Source organism: Centruroides sculpturatus, unplaced genomic scaffold (assembly GCF_000671375.1).
Source record: "Centruroides sculpturatus isolate CEXI.00-Female unplaced genomic scaffold, Cexi_2.0 scaffold576, whole genome shotgun sequence".
Taxonomy (NCBI): domain Eukaryota; kingdom Metazoa; phylum Arthropoda; class Arachnida; order Scorpiones; family Buthidae; genus Centruroides; species Centruroides sculpturatus.
Window position 1 is genome coordinate 392,142 of NW_019384852.1, and position 22,773 is coordinate 414,914.

At 28.8% G+C, this 22,773-nt stretch overlaps 1 protein-coding gene across 1 annotated transcript in view; it reads left to right on the forward strand.

Moving 5' to 3' along the window:
* Positions 1–22,773, forward strand: part of LOC111630503 (dmX-like protein 2) — a 190,820-nt gene that overhangs the window by 139,646 nt on the left and 28,401 nt on the right. Inside the window, exons 45-48 of the mRNA XM_023374610.1 lie at positions 9,982–10,105; positions 15,159–15,263; positions 20,357–20,481; positions 21,279–21,444. Of these exons, the coding sequence (XP_023230378.1) occupies positions 9,982–10,105; positions 15,159–15,263; positions 20,357–20,481; positions 21,279–21,444 (520 nt within the window). The remainder of the gene's footprint in view (positions 1–9,981; positions 10,106–15,158; positions 15,264–20,356; positions 20,482–21,278; positions 21,445–22,773) is intronic.

Genomic DNA, 22,773 nt, shown 5'->3' on the forward strand with positions numbered 1-22,773 from the left:
TATTACTAGTTTTTTTATAATATTAATGAACCCTTTTTTAAAACATACTGTTTAGATTGTAAGATTGTCAATTTTATTTTGTATATATACAGAAAAATAATTTATTGATCTACTTGTGCCAAAATTCATCCATTATTTATTTTTTATTATTTATTGTTATGTATGACAATAGACCTAAAAGTTTGAATAAATAAAGGAAATATTTTTGAAACCATTGCAATTTAAATGGCTTTATGACTATCACCTTACATATAATAATTTTATATTTAGATGTTATTGAAAAGAGAAATTAATTTCACACACATACACACACACATTCTATAATCTTAACTTTATTACTAAATGACAATCATAATTATAAGAAAAAGTTGTTAAAAGTCTTCAATACTTAACAGATAAATCTGTTGTTCTTAGTTCTTAAAGAATATTTCAGTAATACAAATATTACAAGTATTTCTAAATTGAAAACAATTCATTAAAATTTTAACATGTCCCATATTTTGAGAAATTCTGGTCTATACAATCATCTGGGAGTACTTTGAGTGGTGCACAAATTATAAATTTTTGAAACAATTTTGTTTTATGCAGAACAGTAGAGTCCTACAAACTTGACTTAACGTAGACTAAGAAGGTGACAAGTTACTGAAAATGATTTTTATAGCATAGCAATGATGCTAGTCTAAAAAACAAAATTTTCATAAAAGTATTAATAAAGGTATTACCGTATTTACTCACATATAAGATGAGGTTTTTATTCATTTTTTACTGCTTCAAAAACCTAGGTCATCCTATACACACATGCAAAGGATTTGTTGTGTTTTTGTAATAATTTTTGTGAACTGTGTATTTGCATTTTTTATAGGATGCTCACCCTCTGGTGTTTAAAAACAAAAGTATTTTATCTGAGTCATTTGAATCTATCTTGTGTATTGTCAGGAGTAAAGATGAATAGCAATAGGAAAAGCAAAGCTTTTGAATTGAATTTCAAAATCATACATAAGCCCGATATAAGTTTTAATTCATTCCCATGTGAAAACAGATGATTATTCGGAAATCAGAATTCGGAGAAACTCATACGTGTAATTGACAGAGAGTGGATTCAACTGTTAATAATTGGCAAAAAAAAGTTTCCGATTGTCCAGCTTTACACAAAGAAATTATGTTGTTGATTTTACAAGATTTTCCTTAAAGTTTAAAATGCCAGTAATTTCTGCAGGTCAATGTGTGCATTTGATATTTTATTTGTGATTAAACTAAATAAAATTAGAATTGTATTAATAAATCTAATTTTCTTTATTTTGATCTTCAAAGTCACACCTTGTCCTATATGCGAGATTGTCTTATAAGCAAGTAAATACAGTATATGTGCAAATTCATATATTTATTAAGTACATACTAATAATCACTATTTATATTGGTAATTAAATTTTAATTTAAACTATTAGCTATTCAGTGGGTTCTTTGAGTTAGTTGCTTTCCTGTTGTGGCATTTTACAATGGCATCTTGGAAAAAAGTTATATTCTTTGTAAATACATGATATTGATGCTATTAACAAGTATCATCAATGAGTAACAATAGCTTATTTGATCCTAGTGTTAAGTCATAGAGGTAAAAATCAGATTAATTTTTATGGAATGTTAAGTTTCTGGGACTCTACTGTACAGTACATGCTGATAAGTAATCCTGATGTAAAAAAACTACACTGTATATTTTTTATTAGAAATTTCAGTTCATATTTGTGATGATTACATTAAATTCTGAATAGTTTTACAACATATTTTTATTAATTTTATTATGTATTTTGTGCAAATACTATATTATCTATTGTTATTCTGAAGATACATTTAGAAGAACCTAAAAGCATTAGATAAGGCCAAATAAATGTGTATTTTGTAAAATGTTTGTAAGAGCTTTAATGTTGAATTTTATTTTAGTTTTAAATTCTTAAATTTTTTCACATTTTATTTACAATTTTATAAAATTGTATCTTATTTTATTATTTTTCCCTCCTCTAGGTGTACATTCTTTACGTGCTTTAATGGCTCGAGATAAAGATGAAGATTCTCCAAAGCTTCACACACTTTTATGTGAAGCATATATTGCGACATACCTCAGTCAATTAACTTATGCATTAGCTACCTGTGATTGCCACATTTTATATAGACTAGTTAGCCAAAATTTTACAGAGAAAACATGGGGAATGTTGTTTGGTGGTGGAGCCAAACGTTTACTTCATGTTGCAACTGCAGTACCTCAAATAACACAGTCCAGTACAGAAAGTATGTATTTAAAATTTATATGTAATAATATGTTACTTTTAGAAATTTTCTTGTATTGTTAAAATAAAACTTGTATGTGATTTATAAATACATAAAAACTCAATATTACACACCTTGTATTATTATGGATGGCTTATGTTGGTCTAGCAAAATTATAGGAAAATTATAATAAAACTCATTCACTGCAACAGATTCCTTTATAATGTACTTCCACTACTATGGACTATTTCTCAGGTCTTGTAGACCACTGTTCTTCCATTATTATAGAATTTGTAGTTACCATTTTATTTTGTCTCAATTATTGTTTTATTTATTTCATCATAGTTGCTGTTTTATTTATTTTATTTGAAAAAATAAATACGAAAATAATATAAAATTCATTTTTTAATAATTTTTTCAATGTAGATTTTCACATTACATCTAGTTTTTGTTTCATTTTCTGATTGACTAGTTTTGTTCAGTTTTGGTTTTGTTTTCTCTATGAGCAGCAAGTCTTGAATTTGTTGTGTAAAGCAAAGCCACAGATCATAAAAAAAATAAAAAACTTTAGTTTTATATTTTAGATTTACAAATAGATAGATATATTGTTTTTACAAGTTGAATAAAAATCTGGCTTATATACTTTACAATTGAGATTTTGTCTACTTTGTAACTGACTTTTGTCCACAATATTGATATATAGTAATGGACAAGTCATTATTACTATATACAGCAGAATTGCCTTATATTTGTGGTAACAAGGATCCACTAAAACAAGGTAGAAATATCTTGTTTCAGTGGATTTTGGCATCTGGACCCAGAGAAAACATTGTGAACTACAGATAATTTCTCCAGGTCTGTTTTTGAGATCTATTCTAATGTGATTCTTTTGTATAGTAATGAACTTTTTGATATAATGGATACATGTGTAATAGTCATCTCGATAAAATGGACATTCATTGGACCACCATGGGATCAAAGAAATTGGTTCCATGGTGGTCCATCATATTGAGCTTTTACTATATTTCTGAAAGTTTTTTCAGCATGTTTCTGAAATAGTTACAGATCTTCATGTAATAAAAATAAATTAAATTTTGCAAACATAAATTATTTCAAATATAAAATTCTAGATATAAAAAATATACATTTCAAAAATGTTTTTAGAAATTACACAGAATGCCAAAACAAATCTCTTATCTTTTTAAAATTAGTGACAAATTAAAATATGCAGTTAATTTTTAAAATTTCTATAAAATTTATTTTATTTATCATTTAATTAGATTTGTAAATAGCATTATTAAATTTTATAAATCTATTCTATTGCTGATAGAAAAAAGTCATATTATGAAAGTGCTAGTATTTTCCAAACTGGTCATTGCAGTACTGGAGGTATATGAAATCTTTGAGGAAAACACAGAACTCCAAATTGCAGAAGGTGTAAACAATAATGCTGAAACTCTTCTAAATACTGAACTCTCTGCAGGAAAGTAACATGCCTATTCTGAAACTTGCAGAGAAGTTTCAGTCTTCACTATTCTGGAGAAGAAAAATCAATGAAGATGACGGTAAAGTGCAACAGTAAACCACATTTAATAAAGTTCATTCAATCCACAAAATTAAATCTGTTTTTGATAGCACCTAATAGCATATTGATTGGTTTTAAAAATACTTTTCAGAAGATCTGAATAGTTTGTATGGATTCAAGATTCATTTGATACTAAGGGACCATTTGAATTTGTCATTGTAAAAGAAAGTCTTATTGATCTGTCTTGTGACGAAAACTTTAAAAAAATGAAATTTGGCAGCATGGAACAAACTTAAGTTTTGGACATTAGTAAAAAATAAATATCTGCTGCTAAGTGCTAAAGTTCTATGATTCATAATTCCATTTGTGATATCATATTTGTGCAAAGTTACTGTTATTAAAAGCCAGAACTGTGCAAAAAACAATCTTAAAAGGTAAATGATGGTGACAGATTTCCAAGGTGTGTAGTACCCAACAGATTCAGACATCCCAGTAGTGATTATGGTTATTAAAAAATGAAATAAAAATACTGTTTTTTTTTTTCAGTTTGTGTATTACTCTTTTAAGAATTACAAGTTGTTAAATCATAAATTTTTATTAAATTGTTTGGACTTGTGTACTTTAAATAGAACTGTCATGTATTTCTTTTGGCCTAGGCATTGTAAACTGAAAAAGTTTGGAAACCACTGAAATATTTCACTCTTAATGTAAAATTATAATAGAATTACCATAATTTGCTATCTTTAATCTGTAGTGATATAAACTTAACAAGATCTTTTAGAAATTAAATAATAATAATCTTTTTTTCATCAAAAAAGATTATCATTATGTAATTTGCACAGGTTTGTATTGTTTATTCGCTTTCTTAGAAAGAATTAATTATCTGTATAACACAAAAAAAAACAAGCAATTTAAGCTTGAATATTTTAAGCCTAAATTACTAAATTATTATTACTACTTTTTTTTATGTATGAAAGAAACATATACAGTACTTTCCTATGTTTTTTTAGTTAGATGTAATTGTATTAGTGATAGTAACAAAAAAATTGCTGATTCTGTACCTTTATTTCTGATGTAAGCATACTGAAATTTGGCTTCAAATTCCATTTCTTTAGTCCATTGTTGAAATTTAACTGCTGTTATTGTCATGAAACATTTCCTCAAAGTTGAAAGTAAAGCTATTGGTCTTTAGTTGTTTGGAGATAGTTTGTCATCCTTTTTATATATTATAGTAAGTAAGATGGAGTTCCATGAGTCTGGGTATGAGACTGCGTTATGTATTGAGTTAAATAGATTCAGTAATTTTATTCTTGCTTGATGAGGAAGTAATTTTAAGAATTTAGTTGGGATATGGTTGGTCACTTCCCAGGGTTGAGTTAGTTTGAGCCCTGTTAATAGAATCTTCTAATTCTTTGATTGTAAATTTTGAGTCCAAGTGTTCATTGTAGGAGGCAGTACTGGATATAAGTGACTGGATTAATTGAATATTTGGAAAGTGCTGATAAAAATTTTTCCATGTGTCAAAATTTATTACTGGGAAATTATCACTGAGATTTACGTTAAAGCAGAATTTTTGTATTGTAGACCAAAAAAAATTACTATCCTTGCTTTTATTAATTAAAGTTGGTTCTAGATTTCCAAAATATTTTTTCTTTTTAGCCTTGCACAAGTTATTAAAGGTGTGTTTAGTCTTCCTTTATTTAGTAAAGTTTAAGTTATTTGAATCTTTCCTAAATAATTTTAAATTGTGTTGCTTTATCACTTTCATATTCTAACAGTCAGTCATACCAAGGTTTTTAAAATCTATTTTGAGTATTAATTACAACACTTTTTATTTGTATATAGTCATTCATTATGTGACCATGAGTTTGTGAATTTCTTAGCTATTAGAATCAGTTATTTTCGGAATATTATTGAATAATTTTTCAATTTTGGCTGAGTATCTTGAAATATTATAGTTTATCTTTTGGTATCTGTTATACAGTCTATTTATTGTTTTCGCAGAAAAAAATAAAAGTTTTGTCACTGTAAGAAAGTGATCAGATGCATCAAAGATAGTTGTAATAAATTCTGTACATACAATAAGGTTGATTGTGTATTTTCCATTGTGTTCTATACAGGTATATTCAGCAGGATAATCAGATTTCATGCATCTGTTTAGGATATACATTTTATGATCAATTATTATTCCTATTAAGTTTATGCCCAGTTTATTGACATGTTTGTCTTTTGATTGTCTGATATTTTGAATTAAGGTATTAGGACCTCTCTACCAGGAGTCCATCATATTATCAATTTGTGAATTGAAGTCCCCCCAATAGGAGGGTATATGGTGTGATATGGTTGCCATAGTTCTATTGTTTTGAAAATTTCTTTTAGTTTTTCTAGGCAATCAGGAGGAATTATTATTATTTTTTATTACATACAATATGTAGACTTTGACATTTTAACTGTATTTTTACGATATAAAAATTACTACAAATTTTAATGAAGTTTTTAGCATGTTTGTATGCACAATTATTTTTTTTAATTTTGTAATTTATTTACAGAAGAGAGTCCTTCTGGAGAATCCGGGCTTCTAAATTCGTTGTATAAACAAAGAATGAAATTGCATATGAAATTATTAAGTCAGTTGAATCCTGAAACTTCACAATCTGTAATTAAAGAAGATAGACCTACATACAGAGAGCAATTTGTTTCTCCAGAAATGTCAATGATGTCTTGTTTCATGTCAAAGGTTTGTCATGTCATGTTTCATTTAAAATTTTATTATGAACTTTTATATTTATAATAATCATATAAAACAATTTTTTAAAATAATTATCATTTAGCCACAATTATCATCAGAATGGAATATATTAGATTATGACTCCAGTGATTCTATACCAAGTGATGATGATGATTTAAAAGATGATGATGGAGTTGATGATGATGTATTTGGAGAAAATCAAATAGATAAAAATACCACAAGTGCTACAATTAAAAAACCAAAAATGTCTGAAACTATAGAACAACTTGATCCATCTTCATATAGTTGGGGTATTCTGAGATATGCAATTGTGAAAATTACATACCATCATCTTCTGAGTTTCTTATGTATTGGAGGAATTGAACAATCTGGTAAAATTTTCTTTTTCTTTTTAAATAAGTATAGGATATATGTATAATAATAATTTTGTTTGTGTTTGTGTGTGTATGTATATATACAGTTTTATTTTACTCTTACATAATTGTAATATTTTATTAATAATGGAAATTTTTTTATTTTAAGAAATGTAAATGTCTAAAAATACATAACTACAGTAGAAAGAAAAACAGTGTAATACTTGAATCAATTTATTTCAGATTAAGCTTTATCAAAATTACTTATCTCATCATTAAATTCTATGAAATCATGGACTGTTTCATTGATTCTTCTTCCTTCTTATGAAGTCATATAATTTACTTAAATGACTATAACAGAAGCTTTATATTTGGGCATTTTTATCCATGTATTTCACATATTTTCAGTTGATCTTTATAACCATTTTCATATTTATAAAGCTAAAATTCACTTACATACATATATATGCTTGAAGCATTAGAAAGGAACTCAAAAGAGTTAAAGTTAAAGGAACAGAATATTTATTTAGATTTATTCCTTTACAGGATTTTCAATTGCATCTTCAGATCAACAATAATTAAAATAAAAGTCAGATTTAGTTTTATTTGTATTTTGTTTTTTATTTTTGTTTCTTAATTTATGCACATACAATATTATTTTGTGTTTATTATAATTTTTGTATATACTCAAATATTATTTATTTAAATATAACTGTTAATTTGTTAAATAAAGTGTACATTTCCCAGACTTCAGTACTGTACACAATTTCATTGAAGGACAGATGTTTTGGAATAGATGACATCTATGTAGAATATACTTTCTGCACTCTACCCCTATGAGTCAAGAAACATCAATATGACTATTAAAAAGTGTTTACTTAATTTCCCTTTTATCAATCATTACACACTAGAGCAGTTTTTCCTGGCCTTCTTGGACTAGTTGGACTAGTAACATACTTTGAATTTAATAGATTCCTGCAACATGCCATAATAAATTTTAAACATTTTTATTTAAAGAGTTGGTATGCTGGCATATGCATATATGCAGGCAACTTTTGTGAGATGGATATGCTGATGATGAAATTTTGCAACAGTTGTCATTTTGGTGAATACTTTCTTCTTTCTTTGGTAGGCCAGTGGTGAAAGATGAAAGATAAATTAAACTTTAAAAAAGAGCTTATTCAAAATTCTAAAAAGTATTTAATATTTCTGCAATACACCTGAGGTACTCTTGCAACATACCTTGTGTGTGTTGCACCATACAGGTTGTAAAACACTTCAGTAGAATAATGCAGTCCTTTGGAACAATGCTGCAATAGTTAGAAGATTCATAATTTGGCCTAGCCAAATTTTAAAAAATTTTGGAGATCTATGAGCAAAATGTAAAGAGAAATTAAATAAAGCACGGGGATTCTATGAATCTGCCCCATTCATGGTAGCTTCTGTACCATTACAGTAGATTATCTTGTTTTTATGCTTACATTCATTAACTTTTATATTCATTGTTACTTTTAATTATATCTTATATATTTTGAAAATTTCTTTTGTTTAATTTTTCAAAAAAACATCATTGTTCAATTTAATCATTTTGTCATCGAATATACAGACCTGAAGATCATCTCCAATTACAGATAAAAAACGTTAATCAAGAAAACGTTTTTTGAATTAAATCTTAATGGAATAAATATAATTTAAGGATTTGATTGAAGTGTTGTACAGTACTGGAATATATGCTATGTTCTACAGTCCTGTAGTAGCACATGGCTTGAATCTAATGATGGCTCATTTCTACTAACTGAAAATGTGTATTTATCCATAATTAAATGCTGGATAATAAAGGTTTTTTTAATTTTTATATTAACTTCATCCATTTGATATTGCATTAGTTTCTTATTTTAATTTTTATTTATTATGTTGATTTGAATTAACTACAAATACATCCATTATTTGTTGGTAGTTTTGATTGATTTATGAAATATATTTTGTTGTAAAATAAAAATTCTGTTTGAACATTTATAAAACTTCTTTAATTATAATAATTGTAACATGCATTTTTAACAATAAATAATGTATTATTTTTTTTTTATAGATTTACCCAGTGTTAGTCCAAAAATTCATTCTGTGTTGAAAGTTATGGAAAAATGGTTACAGGTATTAAAGGCAAATATGGATGCATTTGGCCAACCTCCTCCTAATTACATTCCAGGTTGCTATATTGAAAACATTCCAAAAGGAGGTCCTGCTTTATTGAAATATAAACAGTTACTGGAATTACATAATACTCCATTTCGGTAATATTTTGTTTAAAATTAGAATTTTTGCATAATTAACAATTATATAAATTATTATATTTTTAAAAAATGATGTTTTTTAGTTATTTTTGTTTCCTTTTATCAAAATTTATAAAAAATTATATTGTTTTTTAAAAACTTTTTTCTGATCAGAAAAAATAAGTTCAGAATAATAAATATATTTTGAAATAAATGGAATTTTCTTTATTAAAATTAATAAAATTATTGTAGTCTTCATAAAAAAAGACATAAATACTAAATAATTTCATTTTATTAATTTATTTAAAAGTGTAATATTTATAACTAAAATTGGTTATTTATACATATTTGAAAAATGTCTACAATGCTTTCTTTATGTATTAAAGAAAATTGTTTTCTAAAACACTTAAATTTTGAAAATACAATAAAATTAATACTTATTTTGCAATTTATTAAGATTTGTCTTTTCTTAATCTTACTAATAATAAGTTTATACAGAAAATGAAATGTAAAGATACTAATTTATATACTGTTAGATTAAACATAAAATATATTTAACATTTCATATCTAATCTGTTTAGATTTACACTAAATATACACAAATTGTAAAGTGTTTAACAATGGGTACTAACTACATAAAAAGTAAATTATATAGTTAACTAGCATAAAAGGCAATGTAATTTAACTACTAGTAAACTATGTGGTTACTTTGTTTTTATAAAAGTAGTTGACATGGTTACTTATTAATGTTGTTTATTATATGTAATTTTATATAAAATAAAATGTTTTAAATATATTTATTTTTACATGTATATTTTTATACAGATCACATTCTTCCTCTTTACCAGTAAAAAGATTATGGAATTATTTAGTGCGGCAGGAAAAAGTTCAAGATATTTTTATTCGTTACATATTTCCAAGAAAATTGCCACATCTCCAACACTTGGATGTATGTATTATTATCTTAACATTTATTATTATTTATTAAATACAGTATAGTTTCAATTATCGAAGAAAATTTGGACCAACAGTATTTCAAAATTAAGAACTCAGCTTTACTAAATAAAATTATTGTACAGTTCCAAATATATTAAATTGGTCTTTTTTAAAATAAAATTCCAAGAATTTTTGCATATTTGGTTACATATTTCCAAGAAAATAAAGGAGGTACGGATTGTTTCTGGTGAATATCATTCATCACATCCTTTCCTATTTACTAATCTTTGTCAACTAGTGAGAAACTGATCTTAGTCATCCANGTATAAAATTCTATTATATGTATTCTATTTAGTCTATTTTATTCTATTTTTAATAATTTCTGCTTTCTTACTTAGAAAATACTATGTTGACTCTTAGAGCAATTCTTTATTGAACACAATTTAGAAATTTGTTTAAAAAAAAGGAGTTGTGGTATAATATAATGCATTTTTCTGTTTTTGTAAAATGGATTTTAGACTAAAAGTCACTCATCAGTTGCTCTTACATGTAATGCGTGTAAATTACATAACATATATATATATATTGATAAAACTGCAGTTTAAAACTGCTACAAATAAAATTACATTTTAATATCTAGATGTACCCATAATGTTGTTTATCATCAGTAATACTTAGTTATTTACATACAGGCTGTTATAGATATCTCCCAAGTCCATGAGATGTAATCTTCAAGTCTAAATCTATAATAATTTTTTTTTTAAATTACAAATTTAAAATCCATAAAACTAATATCATACAATGTAGATATACTGTAGCATTCTTATTATCCTGGAACCAAACATGATGATCCTCTTTTTTATTGCAATGTTAAGACCTAAAATTTAATAAACTTCTACCTTCTTTTCAATAAGAAAAGTTTTTGATTCTAAAGGTTTAATATTAAACTAAAATTATTTAATAAAAAATAAGTTAATTCAATTAGAAACTTCAGACTAGGAGGTGTTAAAGAGAATTAAAAGGAATATTTTATTCTTGCAAGCGCTTTCAATGTAAATATGTATGTTGTCCTCAGGCAATTCAAAATTGAAAAGAGAATTAGAACAGAACATTTAAATTTAAGCATTAACAATATTAGCCGTTTTTGGAACATAACTATTAAAGTAAATAAGATTTAAATTTTAGAATTAGAAACATTTAAAATTGGTGCACATGCGTCTTAAAATAAATAAACCCCGATTGGAATGGCTATTAATTAAGATCATTGAAATTAAGAAGCCTTTTTTTTTGTAAATGCAAAAAATTGGCGCACGTGCACCTTAACATGCATAACATAAGAACCAATTAGAATAGCTATTAAGAACAAGTAAATTTTAGACTTTAAATTAAAAACATTTTGTAAACAAGTATAAAATTGGCACGCATGCGCCTTAACAAAGACAGCATAGAAGCCAATCAGAATAGAGCCATAAGTACAAGTTTACATTAAAATTTAAATATAAAATCCATGGGACATAATTTAAAATACATAAAATGCATGTAATATATAAAAAGACGCACGTAAAGAGGCCGACGCGTATGTGCCTTGAACCACATAGGAGGTGCGGGAAATGAGCGTAGAATTATTGTTGATTTTTAAACGCCTGTATAAATTAATCCAGACGTCCGGTAAGTCGAGGGTAGTGCAGTTGCACGGGGAGAGCAGTTTTGTGAGGAGGGCCTCCCAAATATATAGCAAGCTCCCTTCTTCACAGCGTTTGAGTATTGCCACCCGATTCCAAAGTGCTATGTGGTGGTGATGTATCACCAATTTGGAAAGTTTAGTGTCACAATTGCCAAGTGCCATCGAACATTGGTGTTCAGATAGGCAAGCAGCCAGCATTCTGGCAGTCGCTCCTATATAATAGGTGCATAGTGCTGATATTGGATTCTGCAGGGGAATGGAGTATACATCAGATTTTTCCAGGGTGGAAGTAGCATCTCTATCATTACACAAGATTTGTCACAGACATGGTCGTGGGGCAATGGGTAAACAAAAACCATTCTGCCTAAAGATCCGGCATATCCGGGCCGTAAAGCATCCACAGTATGGAATTGAGGGATGGAGCATTGTCCAATCCCTTGGTCTGCGCAATATGGTGGCAGGGAAGAGAGACTGTATAACACTGTTTTTGACATGGATGTATTTGGAAGAACTAAATCCTGCCGCATATACCGCTGTGCAGACAGCCTCCAGTTCAGTACTGATAAAATGTTGTGTCGATGTTAGTAAGAATGCCACATTGATAGTAGTAAGATATTTTAAGATGCATGTGCACCAATTTTAAATGTTTCTAATTCTAAAATTTAAATCTTATTTACTTTAATAGTTATGTTCCAAAAACGGCTAATATTGTTAATGCTTAAATTTAAATGTTCTGTTCTAATTCTCTTTTCAATTTTGAATTGCCTGAGGACAACGTACATATTTACGTTGAAAGCGCTTGCAAGAATAAAATATTCCTTTTAATTCTTTTAACGCCTCCTAGTCTGAAGTTTCTAATTGAATTAACACAACTGTTGGTGTTACATCCAATCTAAGTATTTAATATACCTAAAAAGTAAGTCCTGGAATTTCTGTTTTGTGTTTGAATTAATTACTTTAAGTCTTATTACTTTAAACTCTAACTGTCCAAAACAGTTTCACAACAAAAATTGAACCAGACATTTTGTAAATTTGATAAATTCACTTATTGAGTAAAATATTCCATCTGTATTATCACCATTATTATCCTGATATTCAGATGTGCAGACAGCCTCCAGTTCAGTACTGATAAAATGTTGTGTCGATGTTAGTAAGAATGCCACATTGATGGTAGTAAGATATTTTAAGATGCATGTGCACCAATTTTGCACATCTGAATATCAGGAATTAGTTAAAAAAGCATTTATGATAATGTAAGTATGGCATAGTAATTAAAAAAATTTAACAATAATGCGATGCAAATTATTGATAAACCTAAGAAATAAAAACAAGAAGATAATGAAGTTTATAGAATTCTGATGATAAACATTAGCAATGAAAGTTAATTGGAATATATATGAATAACAACAAGATATTAAGGATAATAAATAGGATAAAAGAAAATAAACCTAATGTCCAATATGATAATTTGTCATACTCCCTACCCAGATTGTCAATGGATAAGAATATCAAGATAATTGGGATAAGGTAGAACTGAAAAAATTATGCTGGAGAAAATATTACCATAGTTGAAAATTATGGATTTATATGAGGAGTCTAAAAATAAGTGATAAACATAAAAGATGCTGTGTCACAATGCTTGAAAATGGTTTACTTCCTTTGCTTGAAATGTAGAAAAGTTTGTGGTTTAGTATTTAATTTTATTAGCATTTATCATTTTTAATTTTCTGTAACATGTTTCTATAATGTGATACTCATTTAATGATTGATTCATTATTATAAATATGCTTCAAAACAAATACATATACAGGTAGCCCTCGGTTTACGACGGTTCAATTTATGCTGATTCACAATAACACCACTGCACAATTCGCAATTTTGCTGTGTAATTTCCCGATTTTCTCTATGCCAGACTGATTTTCATTTCAGTGTTGACGTATTTACCGAGCCGCGACATTGTACATTCGTTAAAACAAAGATTTTTATTGAATATATTTATTTTTTCTGTTTAATATTATTGGGTATGTATATATTTGCATTAAATTAATATTAAAATACTAAACGTTTAGGTACCCACAAGTCAAGTTATCAAACTTAATAGTCCAATAAATGGCGTCCGAATCCATAGCGCCATTGAATTTATCCCATATCAGTTCGTTCAGGAAAACACCTTACGATGCAGTAGCACTTCCACCGATCAAAAACTATCGTTAGTGATACAAATCTACTTCTCGTTGGCCAGACAATATCTATCTCTCCTTAATTTTCCCGCTCAAACTGATCTTACATATGCACTACGGCGACCAGTGGTCGACCAATCAGTGTCTCCGCTCGTCCGTAGCTCTACGTTGGGTTAACATATCCTTTCGACTATGGAAAGTTTGACGGATGAACTTTGTGAGTTAGACAATGATTGGAAGCGAAGTGCGAATGTAAAAAGGAGCATTGTCGCATCCATTCGACCATATTCCGAAATTCTCAATGAAAGTAAACAAAAATGTAAACAATTAAAGATGGATACTTTTTCCGAAAAATGTAAGAGATCCAAAACTAAACTTTTTAATAAAAACATTAACTTTATTTTATGATAAAATACATTTTAAAAATTAAATTTATTTGTACTTTGTATTATATTGCATTAATAAACAAAATTATTTGCATATTTTTCACTTATGTGGAACCTAACCCTATACCTCAGTGTAAATATGGGTTCGTTTTACGCCAATTCGATTTGCGCCGGCTTTTGTAGGAACGGAACTGCGGCGTAAACCGAGGGCTACCTGNAAAACAAAAATGTAAACAATTAAAGATGGATACTTTTTCCGAAAAATGTAAGAGATCCGAAACTAAAATTTTTAATAAAAACATTTAACTTTATTTTATGATAAAATACATTTTAAAAATTAAATTTATTTGTACTTTGTATTATATTGCATTAATAAACAAAATTATTTGCATATTTTTCACTTATGTGGAACCTAACCCTATACCTCAGTGTAAATATGGGTTCGTTTTACGCCAATTCGATTTGCGCCGGCTTTTGTAGGAACGGAACTGCGGCGTAAACCGAGGGCTACCTGTACATATGTGCATGCACACACAATATGTATGTTTTGAAGCATTTGGTTTTTTAATATTGTTATGATGAAAATATAGTGTGTAATTCAGAAAATATAAATTAATTTTACTAAATTTGAAAATTTACATGTTACTTCATTTGAAATTCAAAGTTTAGATAAAGTAATTTACTGAATGATGATATTTTCAAATAGAAGTTTAATATATTGATTTTAATTAAATAATTATTTTTATTTTTATTATATATATAAAAGTGCATTTAAATTAATTTCTAAAATGCTCATTTCTCATTTTAACTTTTTAGGAAATTCCAAGTCAAGAGTTAGATTCTACAGATACTTCAATATCAGATCCTATTAAAATTATACACAAAGATCAAGACAGTATATCTGCCTTCTGCATTAGTAAGGTAAGTTTAAAATTTTCTTTAATTTTAAAATATATCATCTATTTGTAACAATAAACTTATAAAATTTATTACTCTAATATATCTTCATGTGTCTTCTCTTGTACTTCACATCTGTTTTTCTATGTCATAATATTTTTTAAAATTAAAATAGCAATAAAATATATATATAAGTAAGTTTTAAATGATTAACTGTTTCCTATTGTTTATTACATGATATAAGTAATGATACATAGGTAATTCAAAAAGTAAAGGCAATTCAAAAATTTCAGCACCATTACTGCAGGTAGAGATAAACTGGATGTGATACATACATACATAAAAAGACTTTGACTGTACACAAAGTGTTTGGCCGGCAGAAAAGAGGGTAAGAGAAAGGGGGGAAGGAAGGAGGAAGAGAAGATAGACAGTAGAGAAAGGTAGGATCCCTCTGAATGGCATATATATGGCTACAGAACCCTCTGTTTGATGTTCACGTGCAGTTTTTAGGCTGCAAGGCCGTAGTCCCCCCGAAGGGTCTAAAAGAAAACCTGAGTGTAGCGAACACCAATGATTCAGTGCCGCCACAAATAACTAAGTGTTGAAGTTAGTGCCAAGTGGCTTTTAGTAGGAAGACTTATAACTACTGAATGTGATCACAAATCTTAGTATTACTTAACAGCTAGACAGACAGTGTGAAAACAACAAACACAATGACAAACTAGACAAGATGAATGGACCAACAAAAGACAAACGAGCAAGACCCCAATTTCTCCCCCTCCATTTTATTTGATTTTATTTATTTATTTTTTTTATTAACTTACTCACTAATTAAAACTAACCTACCATATCCTAGGACAAACCTAATCAGACGACTAAAGCTAACAAACGCTAATCTAATTTAACCTAACCTATCATAACCTAACTGGAAACCAAGCTGAGTCCCTAATCTAACTTAAAGTAACTGAATTTAGACTGAAAAAGAAGATGGAAAATAAGAATTAAAATTATAAAGTTGAAAGGTAGCTATATACGAAAGTTGAAACAAACAAGGGAAAGCTAATTGCCATCCATGCCACCCAGAGCAAGTGCTCTCAAGAGCCCCACTAAGGGATATGAATGTGAGTAGATGATGGAACATTGTACACATGTGAATGAGTTGGTGCGGGTTGCAAGGCCAGTTGTACCCTTCAAGAATAGCAGCTCTCATTAAACTATCCCTAATGTGATTGTACCTAATGCAACGAAAAACTAAGTGAAGTGGTGTTTGGTCCTCCTGAATACCACAATTGCATTGTGGATTGTCCCCAAGGTTAAATCTATGCAAAAATATTGCTTAAAGTTGCCGTATTCTGTAAGTAGCTAGTTACACCCTCACTCGGGTGTAACTAGGGTAAAAGTGGCAAAGAATTGCAGTAGTGTCAACCTTGGGGATGAAAGTGTAGGTGATCCTACCAGTGGTGTCATGTTCCCAGCTGTCTTGCCAGAGAATGAAGATTTGCTTCTTGACATGATTGTTGATGTACGAGGTAGTTTGGCAAGACAGTCAGCAGTCTTGTTGCTGAGAACCTCCCGCATGACTGGGACCCATTGGAAATCTATTATAATGTTGTTGTCTAAGTGTCTGAGAATGTAGTGTATGAGATGGACAAGTTTTAAGCGGCTATCAGACTTCACAATCCTGTTTAAAGCTGCCCTACTATCAGAATAAATGCGATAGTGTAAGTAGTGTCTTTTGTCCTTCTAATGCCTAATGTGAATTAAGCTCATATAAATAGCTAAAGTTTCCACCTGTGCCATTGAGCAGTGTGTATCTAGATGGAAGCAAGCATTGTGAAGCTCATGGCCTAAGTCAGAATAAACTGATGTGACATATATGAATATGTCAAGCAAGTCTGCTAAGATATCAATCAGCATAATAGTATTATTGTCAAGCCAACTGCTATCTTGGAAGATCGGAATACAGAAGAATATTCTATAATTTACTTTTTTGGGTTGAGGGCATAAAACTTGCAGAAATGCACTGAAGAATGTCAGCAAAGTATGGAAGCATCCGCATTTCTCGGAGAAAAGTTTATTGTTTTATGACAATGTGCAATAATCTTCATACCATCTCCAGAACTGTGCAAACCATTGAAAAGATCAAGTTTGATGTTCTATTCCATTTATCCTCTCTCCCACTGATTACCACTTGTTTGGACACCTAAAAGAAGCATCACATGGTTGCAGATTCAACAGTGATGAAGAGCTAAAAGCAGTAGTGCCTGATTGGCTTCATGTACAGCTGAAAATCTTTTTCTCTGATGGAATCCATAAACTTCTGGGCCATTATCACAATTTGTCACATATAAAAAAAAGCTAATATTGCGAAAGTTCAAACCTATATTGCCTAGGTGCAGTGTCTAGTGCCTTATCCCCTGAGCTATTGTTGTAACAGGGAAAAGTAAAACTTCCAAAGACTTATAAGCTAAGTACTCAATTTTCAGAGGCCTGTTTTGAGAAACTCTTGAGAAGTAGGTCCTATTATTTTGACAAGGAGCTATTTGTTTTTAGGGCTAGTGCTCACCAAGTTTTGTTAGAATCTGAGATCTGAACATCTTGCCTTCCCCTTGTGAGTAGTCACAGGCTGGATAATGGAAAGTACAGGAGATAGGTGTAGAAGAGAGAAAAAGGAGAATTTATTAACATTTCAATGTCATCTGAATCCATCAGGATAGGCAAGCTACTAATGTCTACATCTTCTGTGTCAATCTGACTTGATGTCAAAGGTTGTCTGCTGTGACTGATGTGAATGGCTTGAAATATGATAGTATGCTTGACTGCTTAACACCACACACTTTTTTTTATCATACAGTTCTTTGTAGGCACTCAAAACATCCTGCAAACTTGCCCTAAACCTATGCTTTTTTCAAAATTAAAGTCATATTTTTCTGCAATTATTATAGCACTACCAAATATAGTGAAAATCTTATACAATTTTATATTCCGTTCCTGGACAAGTTCACTTTCAGACCATTTGCTATTGCATTTGTTTCAATTCACATCCTCTTCTTACAACTTATCAGTTTTTTATCTGTTAGTTCTTGATCATGTGATACCAAAACATCTTCAACGTCACTTTTGTTGACTTCAAAAAAACCCAACCACATTAATATATATATATATATTAAGGTATGTGTGTGTTTTACACATTTTGTGAGACCTGAAAGGCCCCTGGGCTAAAATAGTGATTTTATTAATAATGTTAATATTTTGTTATAAAAATATTCTTTCGTTTGGGTGAGAAAAATAACGTTTTTAACGTGGGAAAAATAGATAACAGATGCTACTTCCTTTCACAGAAGTTAGTACATCCTCTGTTTTTCTCTTATCTGCGAATACTCTCGCTTTGATGGGAAATGTTTACCCCTCACATATCCCCCTTTCCATCTGTTCTCACGGAGGAATCTTTGCATGATGATTGGTAGCCGATTGTCACATATAGAGGAAATTTGTCAGAATTTGGGGAGTTCATCGACAGATCTGGAAGTGTCCGGACTCCACACATGTTTTCCTCCTGATGACCAACGCCCTTAGACGAGTCACATAGAGTAATTCCAGAGTTAGCACTTAGAAGTTATACTTTGATTTTGTGCACATATCGATCTCCCATGGAAAGAAGTAAATGAACTTTATCTCCAAAGTGTCCCTTGCCTACAGAGAAGAAGACGAACGACAACTAAAACAGGTTGTATGCTTTGTAACGATATTGTAATCTCTCTCTCGATCTTGTATCAGTTATAATAGGGTCGTATCTCTCTCGATGTGTATCTTAATTGTAGAATTTATATCATCCCTTCATTTGATATTTTGTATTTGTTTTTATTTTCTTATGTTTTATTAAATTTATTATTATTTAATTTATAATTAAAATGTCTCTTCATTTGAGTCCGAATCAGATCTCATACGCGTGTTTGTCCGCGGAATTTAATTGACAAACTGGTGTCAGCCCTGACGAGCATCTGGACTTCACAGTTCAGATCTACTAGCAATTATCGCTCTCCTATAAAAAGTAAGAGAACCGATCTCACGATCGCGTGCCCGTACGTGGCGTAACTTTGTTTACGTCCCCAGCTATCTCACAATTTTCAATTACATATTTTCTTACAATATGGTTTTGTTTTGTTTTTTTTTATCACAGTTAGAACTGATTAACCTTACATCAGGTTCATTTGATCAATTTGATACACCTTGCACATTTTGAATTGTCATTTTGTAATGAAAAATTGTATCCGTTCCTACTTTTCAGCAGCTTTATTTTTCTCTTTCTTGATGGTGACTAATTTTTAAAAATAGAAGAACCTTCAAAGTACATAGTAATTTCTCTTTTATATCATTTTGATATATTGCATCTCCTCCTGCTATATACTAAAAATTTTAAATATTTTTTTGGTAAAAAAAGAAAATGATAATTTTGATATACAGTAGAGCGTTGTTTATCCGAATCGATTGGGGACGGGTTGTTCGGATAACTTATTTTTCGGATAACCGGTTATGTACGAAAAAATACATTAACCTATCCCATCCTGAAATTTTTCTCTGTTGTGTGTCGCTTTGCGTTGAATTTTCATCGATGTTAAGCCTAACGTAAAATTTTAAAATAATCGTGGCTATTGTATTGTTAAAAATTATTTCTTTATTTTGTACAAACAAAATAAATATGTTGAAAAATATAAAAGCAATAAAAAATTATACTTCAGAAGTTAATTTAGTATCAAAAACGTAAAATATTTGAGTAGCCCAAGACATAGCCAAAGATTGCAGCGCCACAGCACTAGCGAAAATTTAAATTTGCCAACTGGAATTCTTTCGGATAACCGACTTTCGGATAAACGACGCTCTACTGTATTGTGAAATCTTTATGGTTTTATTTTGTACTTGACAGAAAGATAACTGTGCTTGTTGGCTTCTGTTTTATTATAAATGATGTAAATTTTATTAATAATATGTTTATTTAACTCACATACAGTATAAGTAATCATGACTAACAGATATGTTTTTTTTTTATAATTTTGAAAAAATTTAATTTTTACATGATTCTTAATATTAAATATACACTTATTATTATTATTTTTTAGTATAAACCTTGGATAATAGCACTTTCCACACCAAAAGAAATTCAAGAACTCGATATTTCTGTGTTACTGGAACCATCTCCTTGGTTAGAAGATGAAGCAGAATATGATATTTTAAATATTTCACAGTAAGTTTACATTAATTAATTTATTTGTTAATATCAATGGTTATTTATATCAAAGCTTTACAATGAATTGTTATGCTGATTTTGATGTAATGAACCACTGATATGAATAGTATGAGTTCCTGATTAATACTTAATACAAAATAATGTCAATATGACAATGTTTAGGTTTGATAAAACAATTACAGTAATCACAAAGTACTCCAGTATGATATCATAAAATCTCAACAAATAAACTTATTATAAATTCGAAAAACAATATTATCCATACATACTTCAAGACAAACTTTATAAAATATATAAAAATTATTTACAACTACAAGTGTATACTGTATAAGTTTGCTTCATTACACCATTCAGGGTTAATACAATGCTTTACACAAACACACACACACAGACAGACAGAGAGAATTATTCTAGATTATCAGACAAATTAATGTCTTATTTATATTTTTTAGAAAATATAACAGACAGCAAATAAACAGTACAGAAAGAGATTTGCTATAAACATATCAAATCTAAAGCAACAACAAAGTTTATGTAATAATAGAAATATACACTTCCAATCATAAAATAATGTAAAAGCGGCTTTGTGTTTTAAAACTTGTTTGAAACAATTTATAAATGAATTAAGTTTATCTTTCTTTATTTTTATTAATGATAATTTTGAAATGTCTAATTATTTAAGATTAATTTAAAAATTTGGTATTTATGGTTATAATAAAACAGATTTATAAATATAATCTTGTATTTATCGTCAGCATCTTTTTTAAAATATATCTTCAACATAATTTTCTTAGATCAGCAGAATCCCTTCCACCTTCTGATTATTTAGTTGTCCATCATCCTGCAGATAAATTATCCTCTGGACATGGACAAGGTTCAGTTGGAGGGTCATCTTACAATAGTCCTACTGGCCCTGCTCCATCTCCATTTGGTCCTCAGACAGGAAGACCCACAACAATGGTAATTACTTTGTTCTGTATACATCAGTTTTAGATATTATTTATTCTATTATATTACTGTTTTATATATAGAGATTTGTGGATTTATTTCATGAAAAAAGTAAATGATGTAATAGAATATTCATCTTATTAATATTATTGCATATATACAGTATTTATATAAAAAGGATTTCTCAATTTGTTACTCTGTTATCACCATTTCTTGCATAAGTAAATCTAATTAATACATTATTCCTTACTATAATTAATGTAATTGTCATTTATTTTTGATACATATATGATGAGTTAAATATCTGATGTACCGATTTATTACAATGCTACACTTTAGATCATAAACTTGAACTTTAGTTCTCAAAATATGCAAATATTTATTATTTTGTAAAATTTTTAAAATAGATATATATATACTTTCAAGACCTTTTTAATATTTGAGTCTGTTAGAGCCCTTCAAAGTTTTATTTTTTAATGGATGGTTTTAATATCCATTTAATATATATAAATGTAGTACAGTAGATCGTCGTTTATCCGAATCAATTGGGGACTGGGGTTGTTCGGATAAGTTATTTTTCGGATAACTGATTATGTATGAAAAAATATATTAACCTATCCCATCCTGAAATTTTTCTCTGTTTTGTGTCGCTTTGCATTGAATTTTTGTCGATGTTAAGCCTAACGTAAACTTTTTAAAATAATAATCGTGGCTATTGTATTGTTAAAAATTATTTCTTTATTTTTACAAAGAAAATAAATATATTGAAAAATATAAAAACACTAAAAAATTATATTTCAGAAGTTAATTTAGTATAAAAAACGTAAAATATTTGAGTAGCCCAAGACATAGCCAAAGATTGCAGCGTCACAGCACTAGCGAAAATTTAAATTTGCCAACTGGAATTCTTTCGGATAACCGACTTTCGGATAAACGACGCTCTACTGTATATACAAATCAAACTTATGTATATCATATATATATATATAGATGATATATGATTATCATCTATGTGTGTCTGTATTCAATTTTTCAGAGCATTTATACAGTAGACTCTCAGTTAATCAACACCCATGGGAATTGGTAGATCCAGATAAATGTATTTTCAGGTTGCTTGAGAGAAACTATTAAAAATAGGCCCAACTAATATTGCATACCATAGCATACCATAAACTTTGTATTGACTTGATATTAATATTGAAATATGGTAATTAAAAGCAAATCAAGGCAAATAAAGACAAACTTAATTTAACACAGTTTTGTTATAAACCAGTTTTTTTTATTATTTTATTCATATTTCACAAGATAAGAATGAATAAATAATGATTTGTGATGTAGATA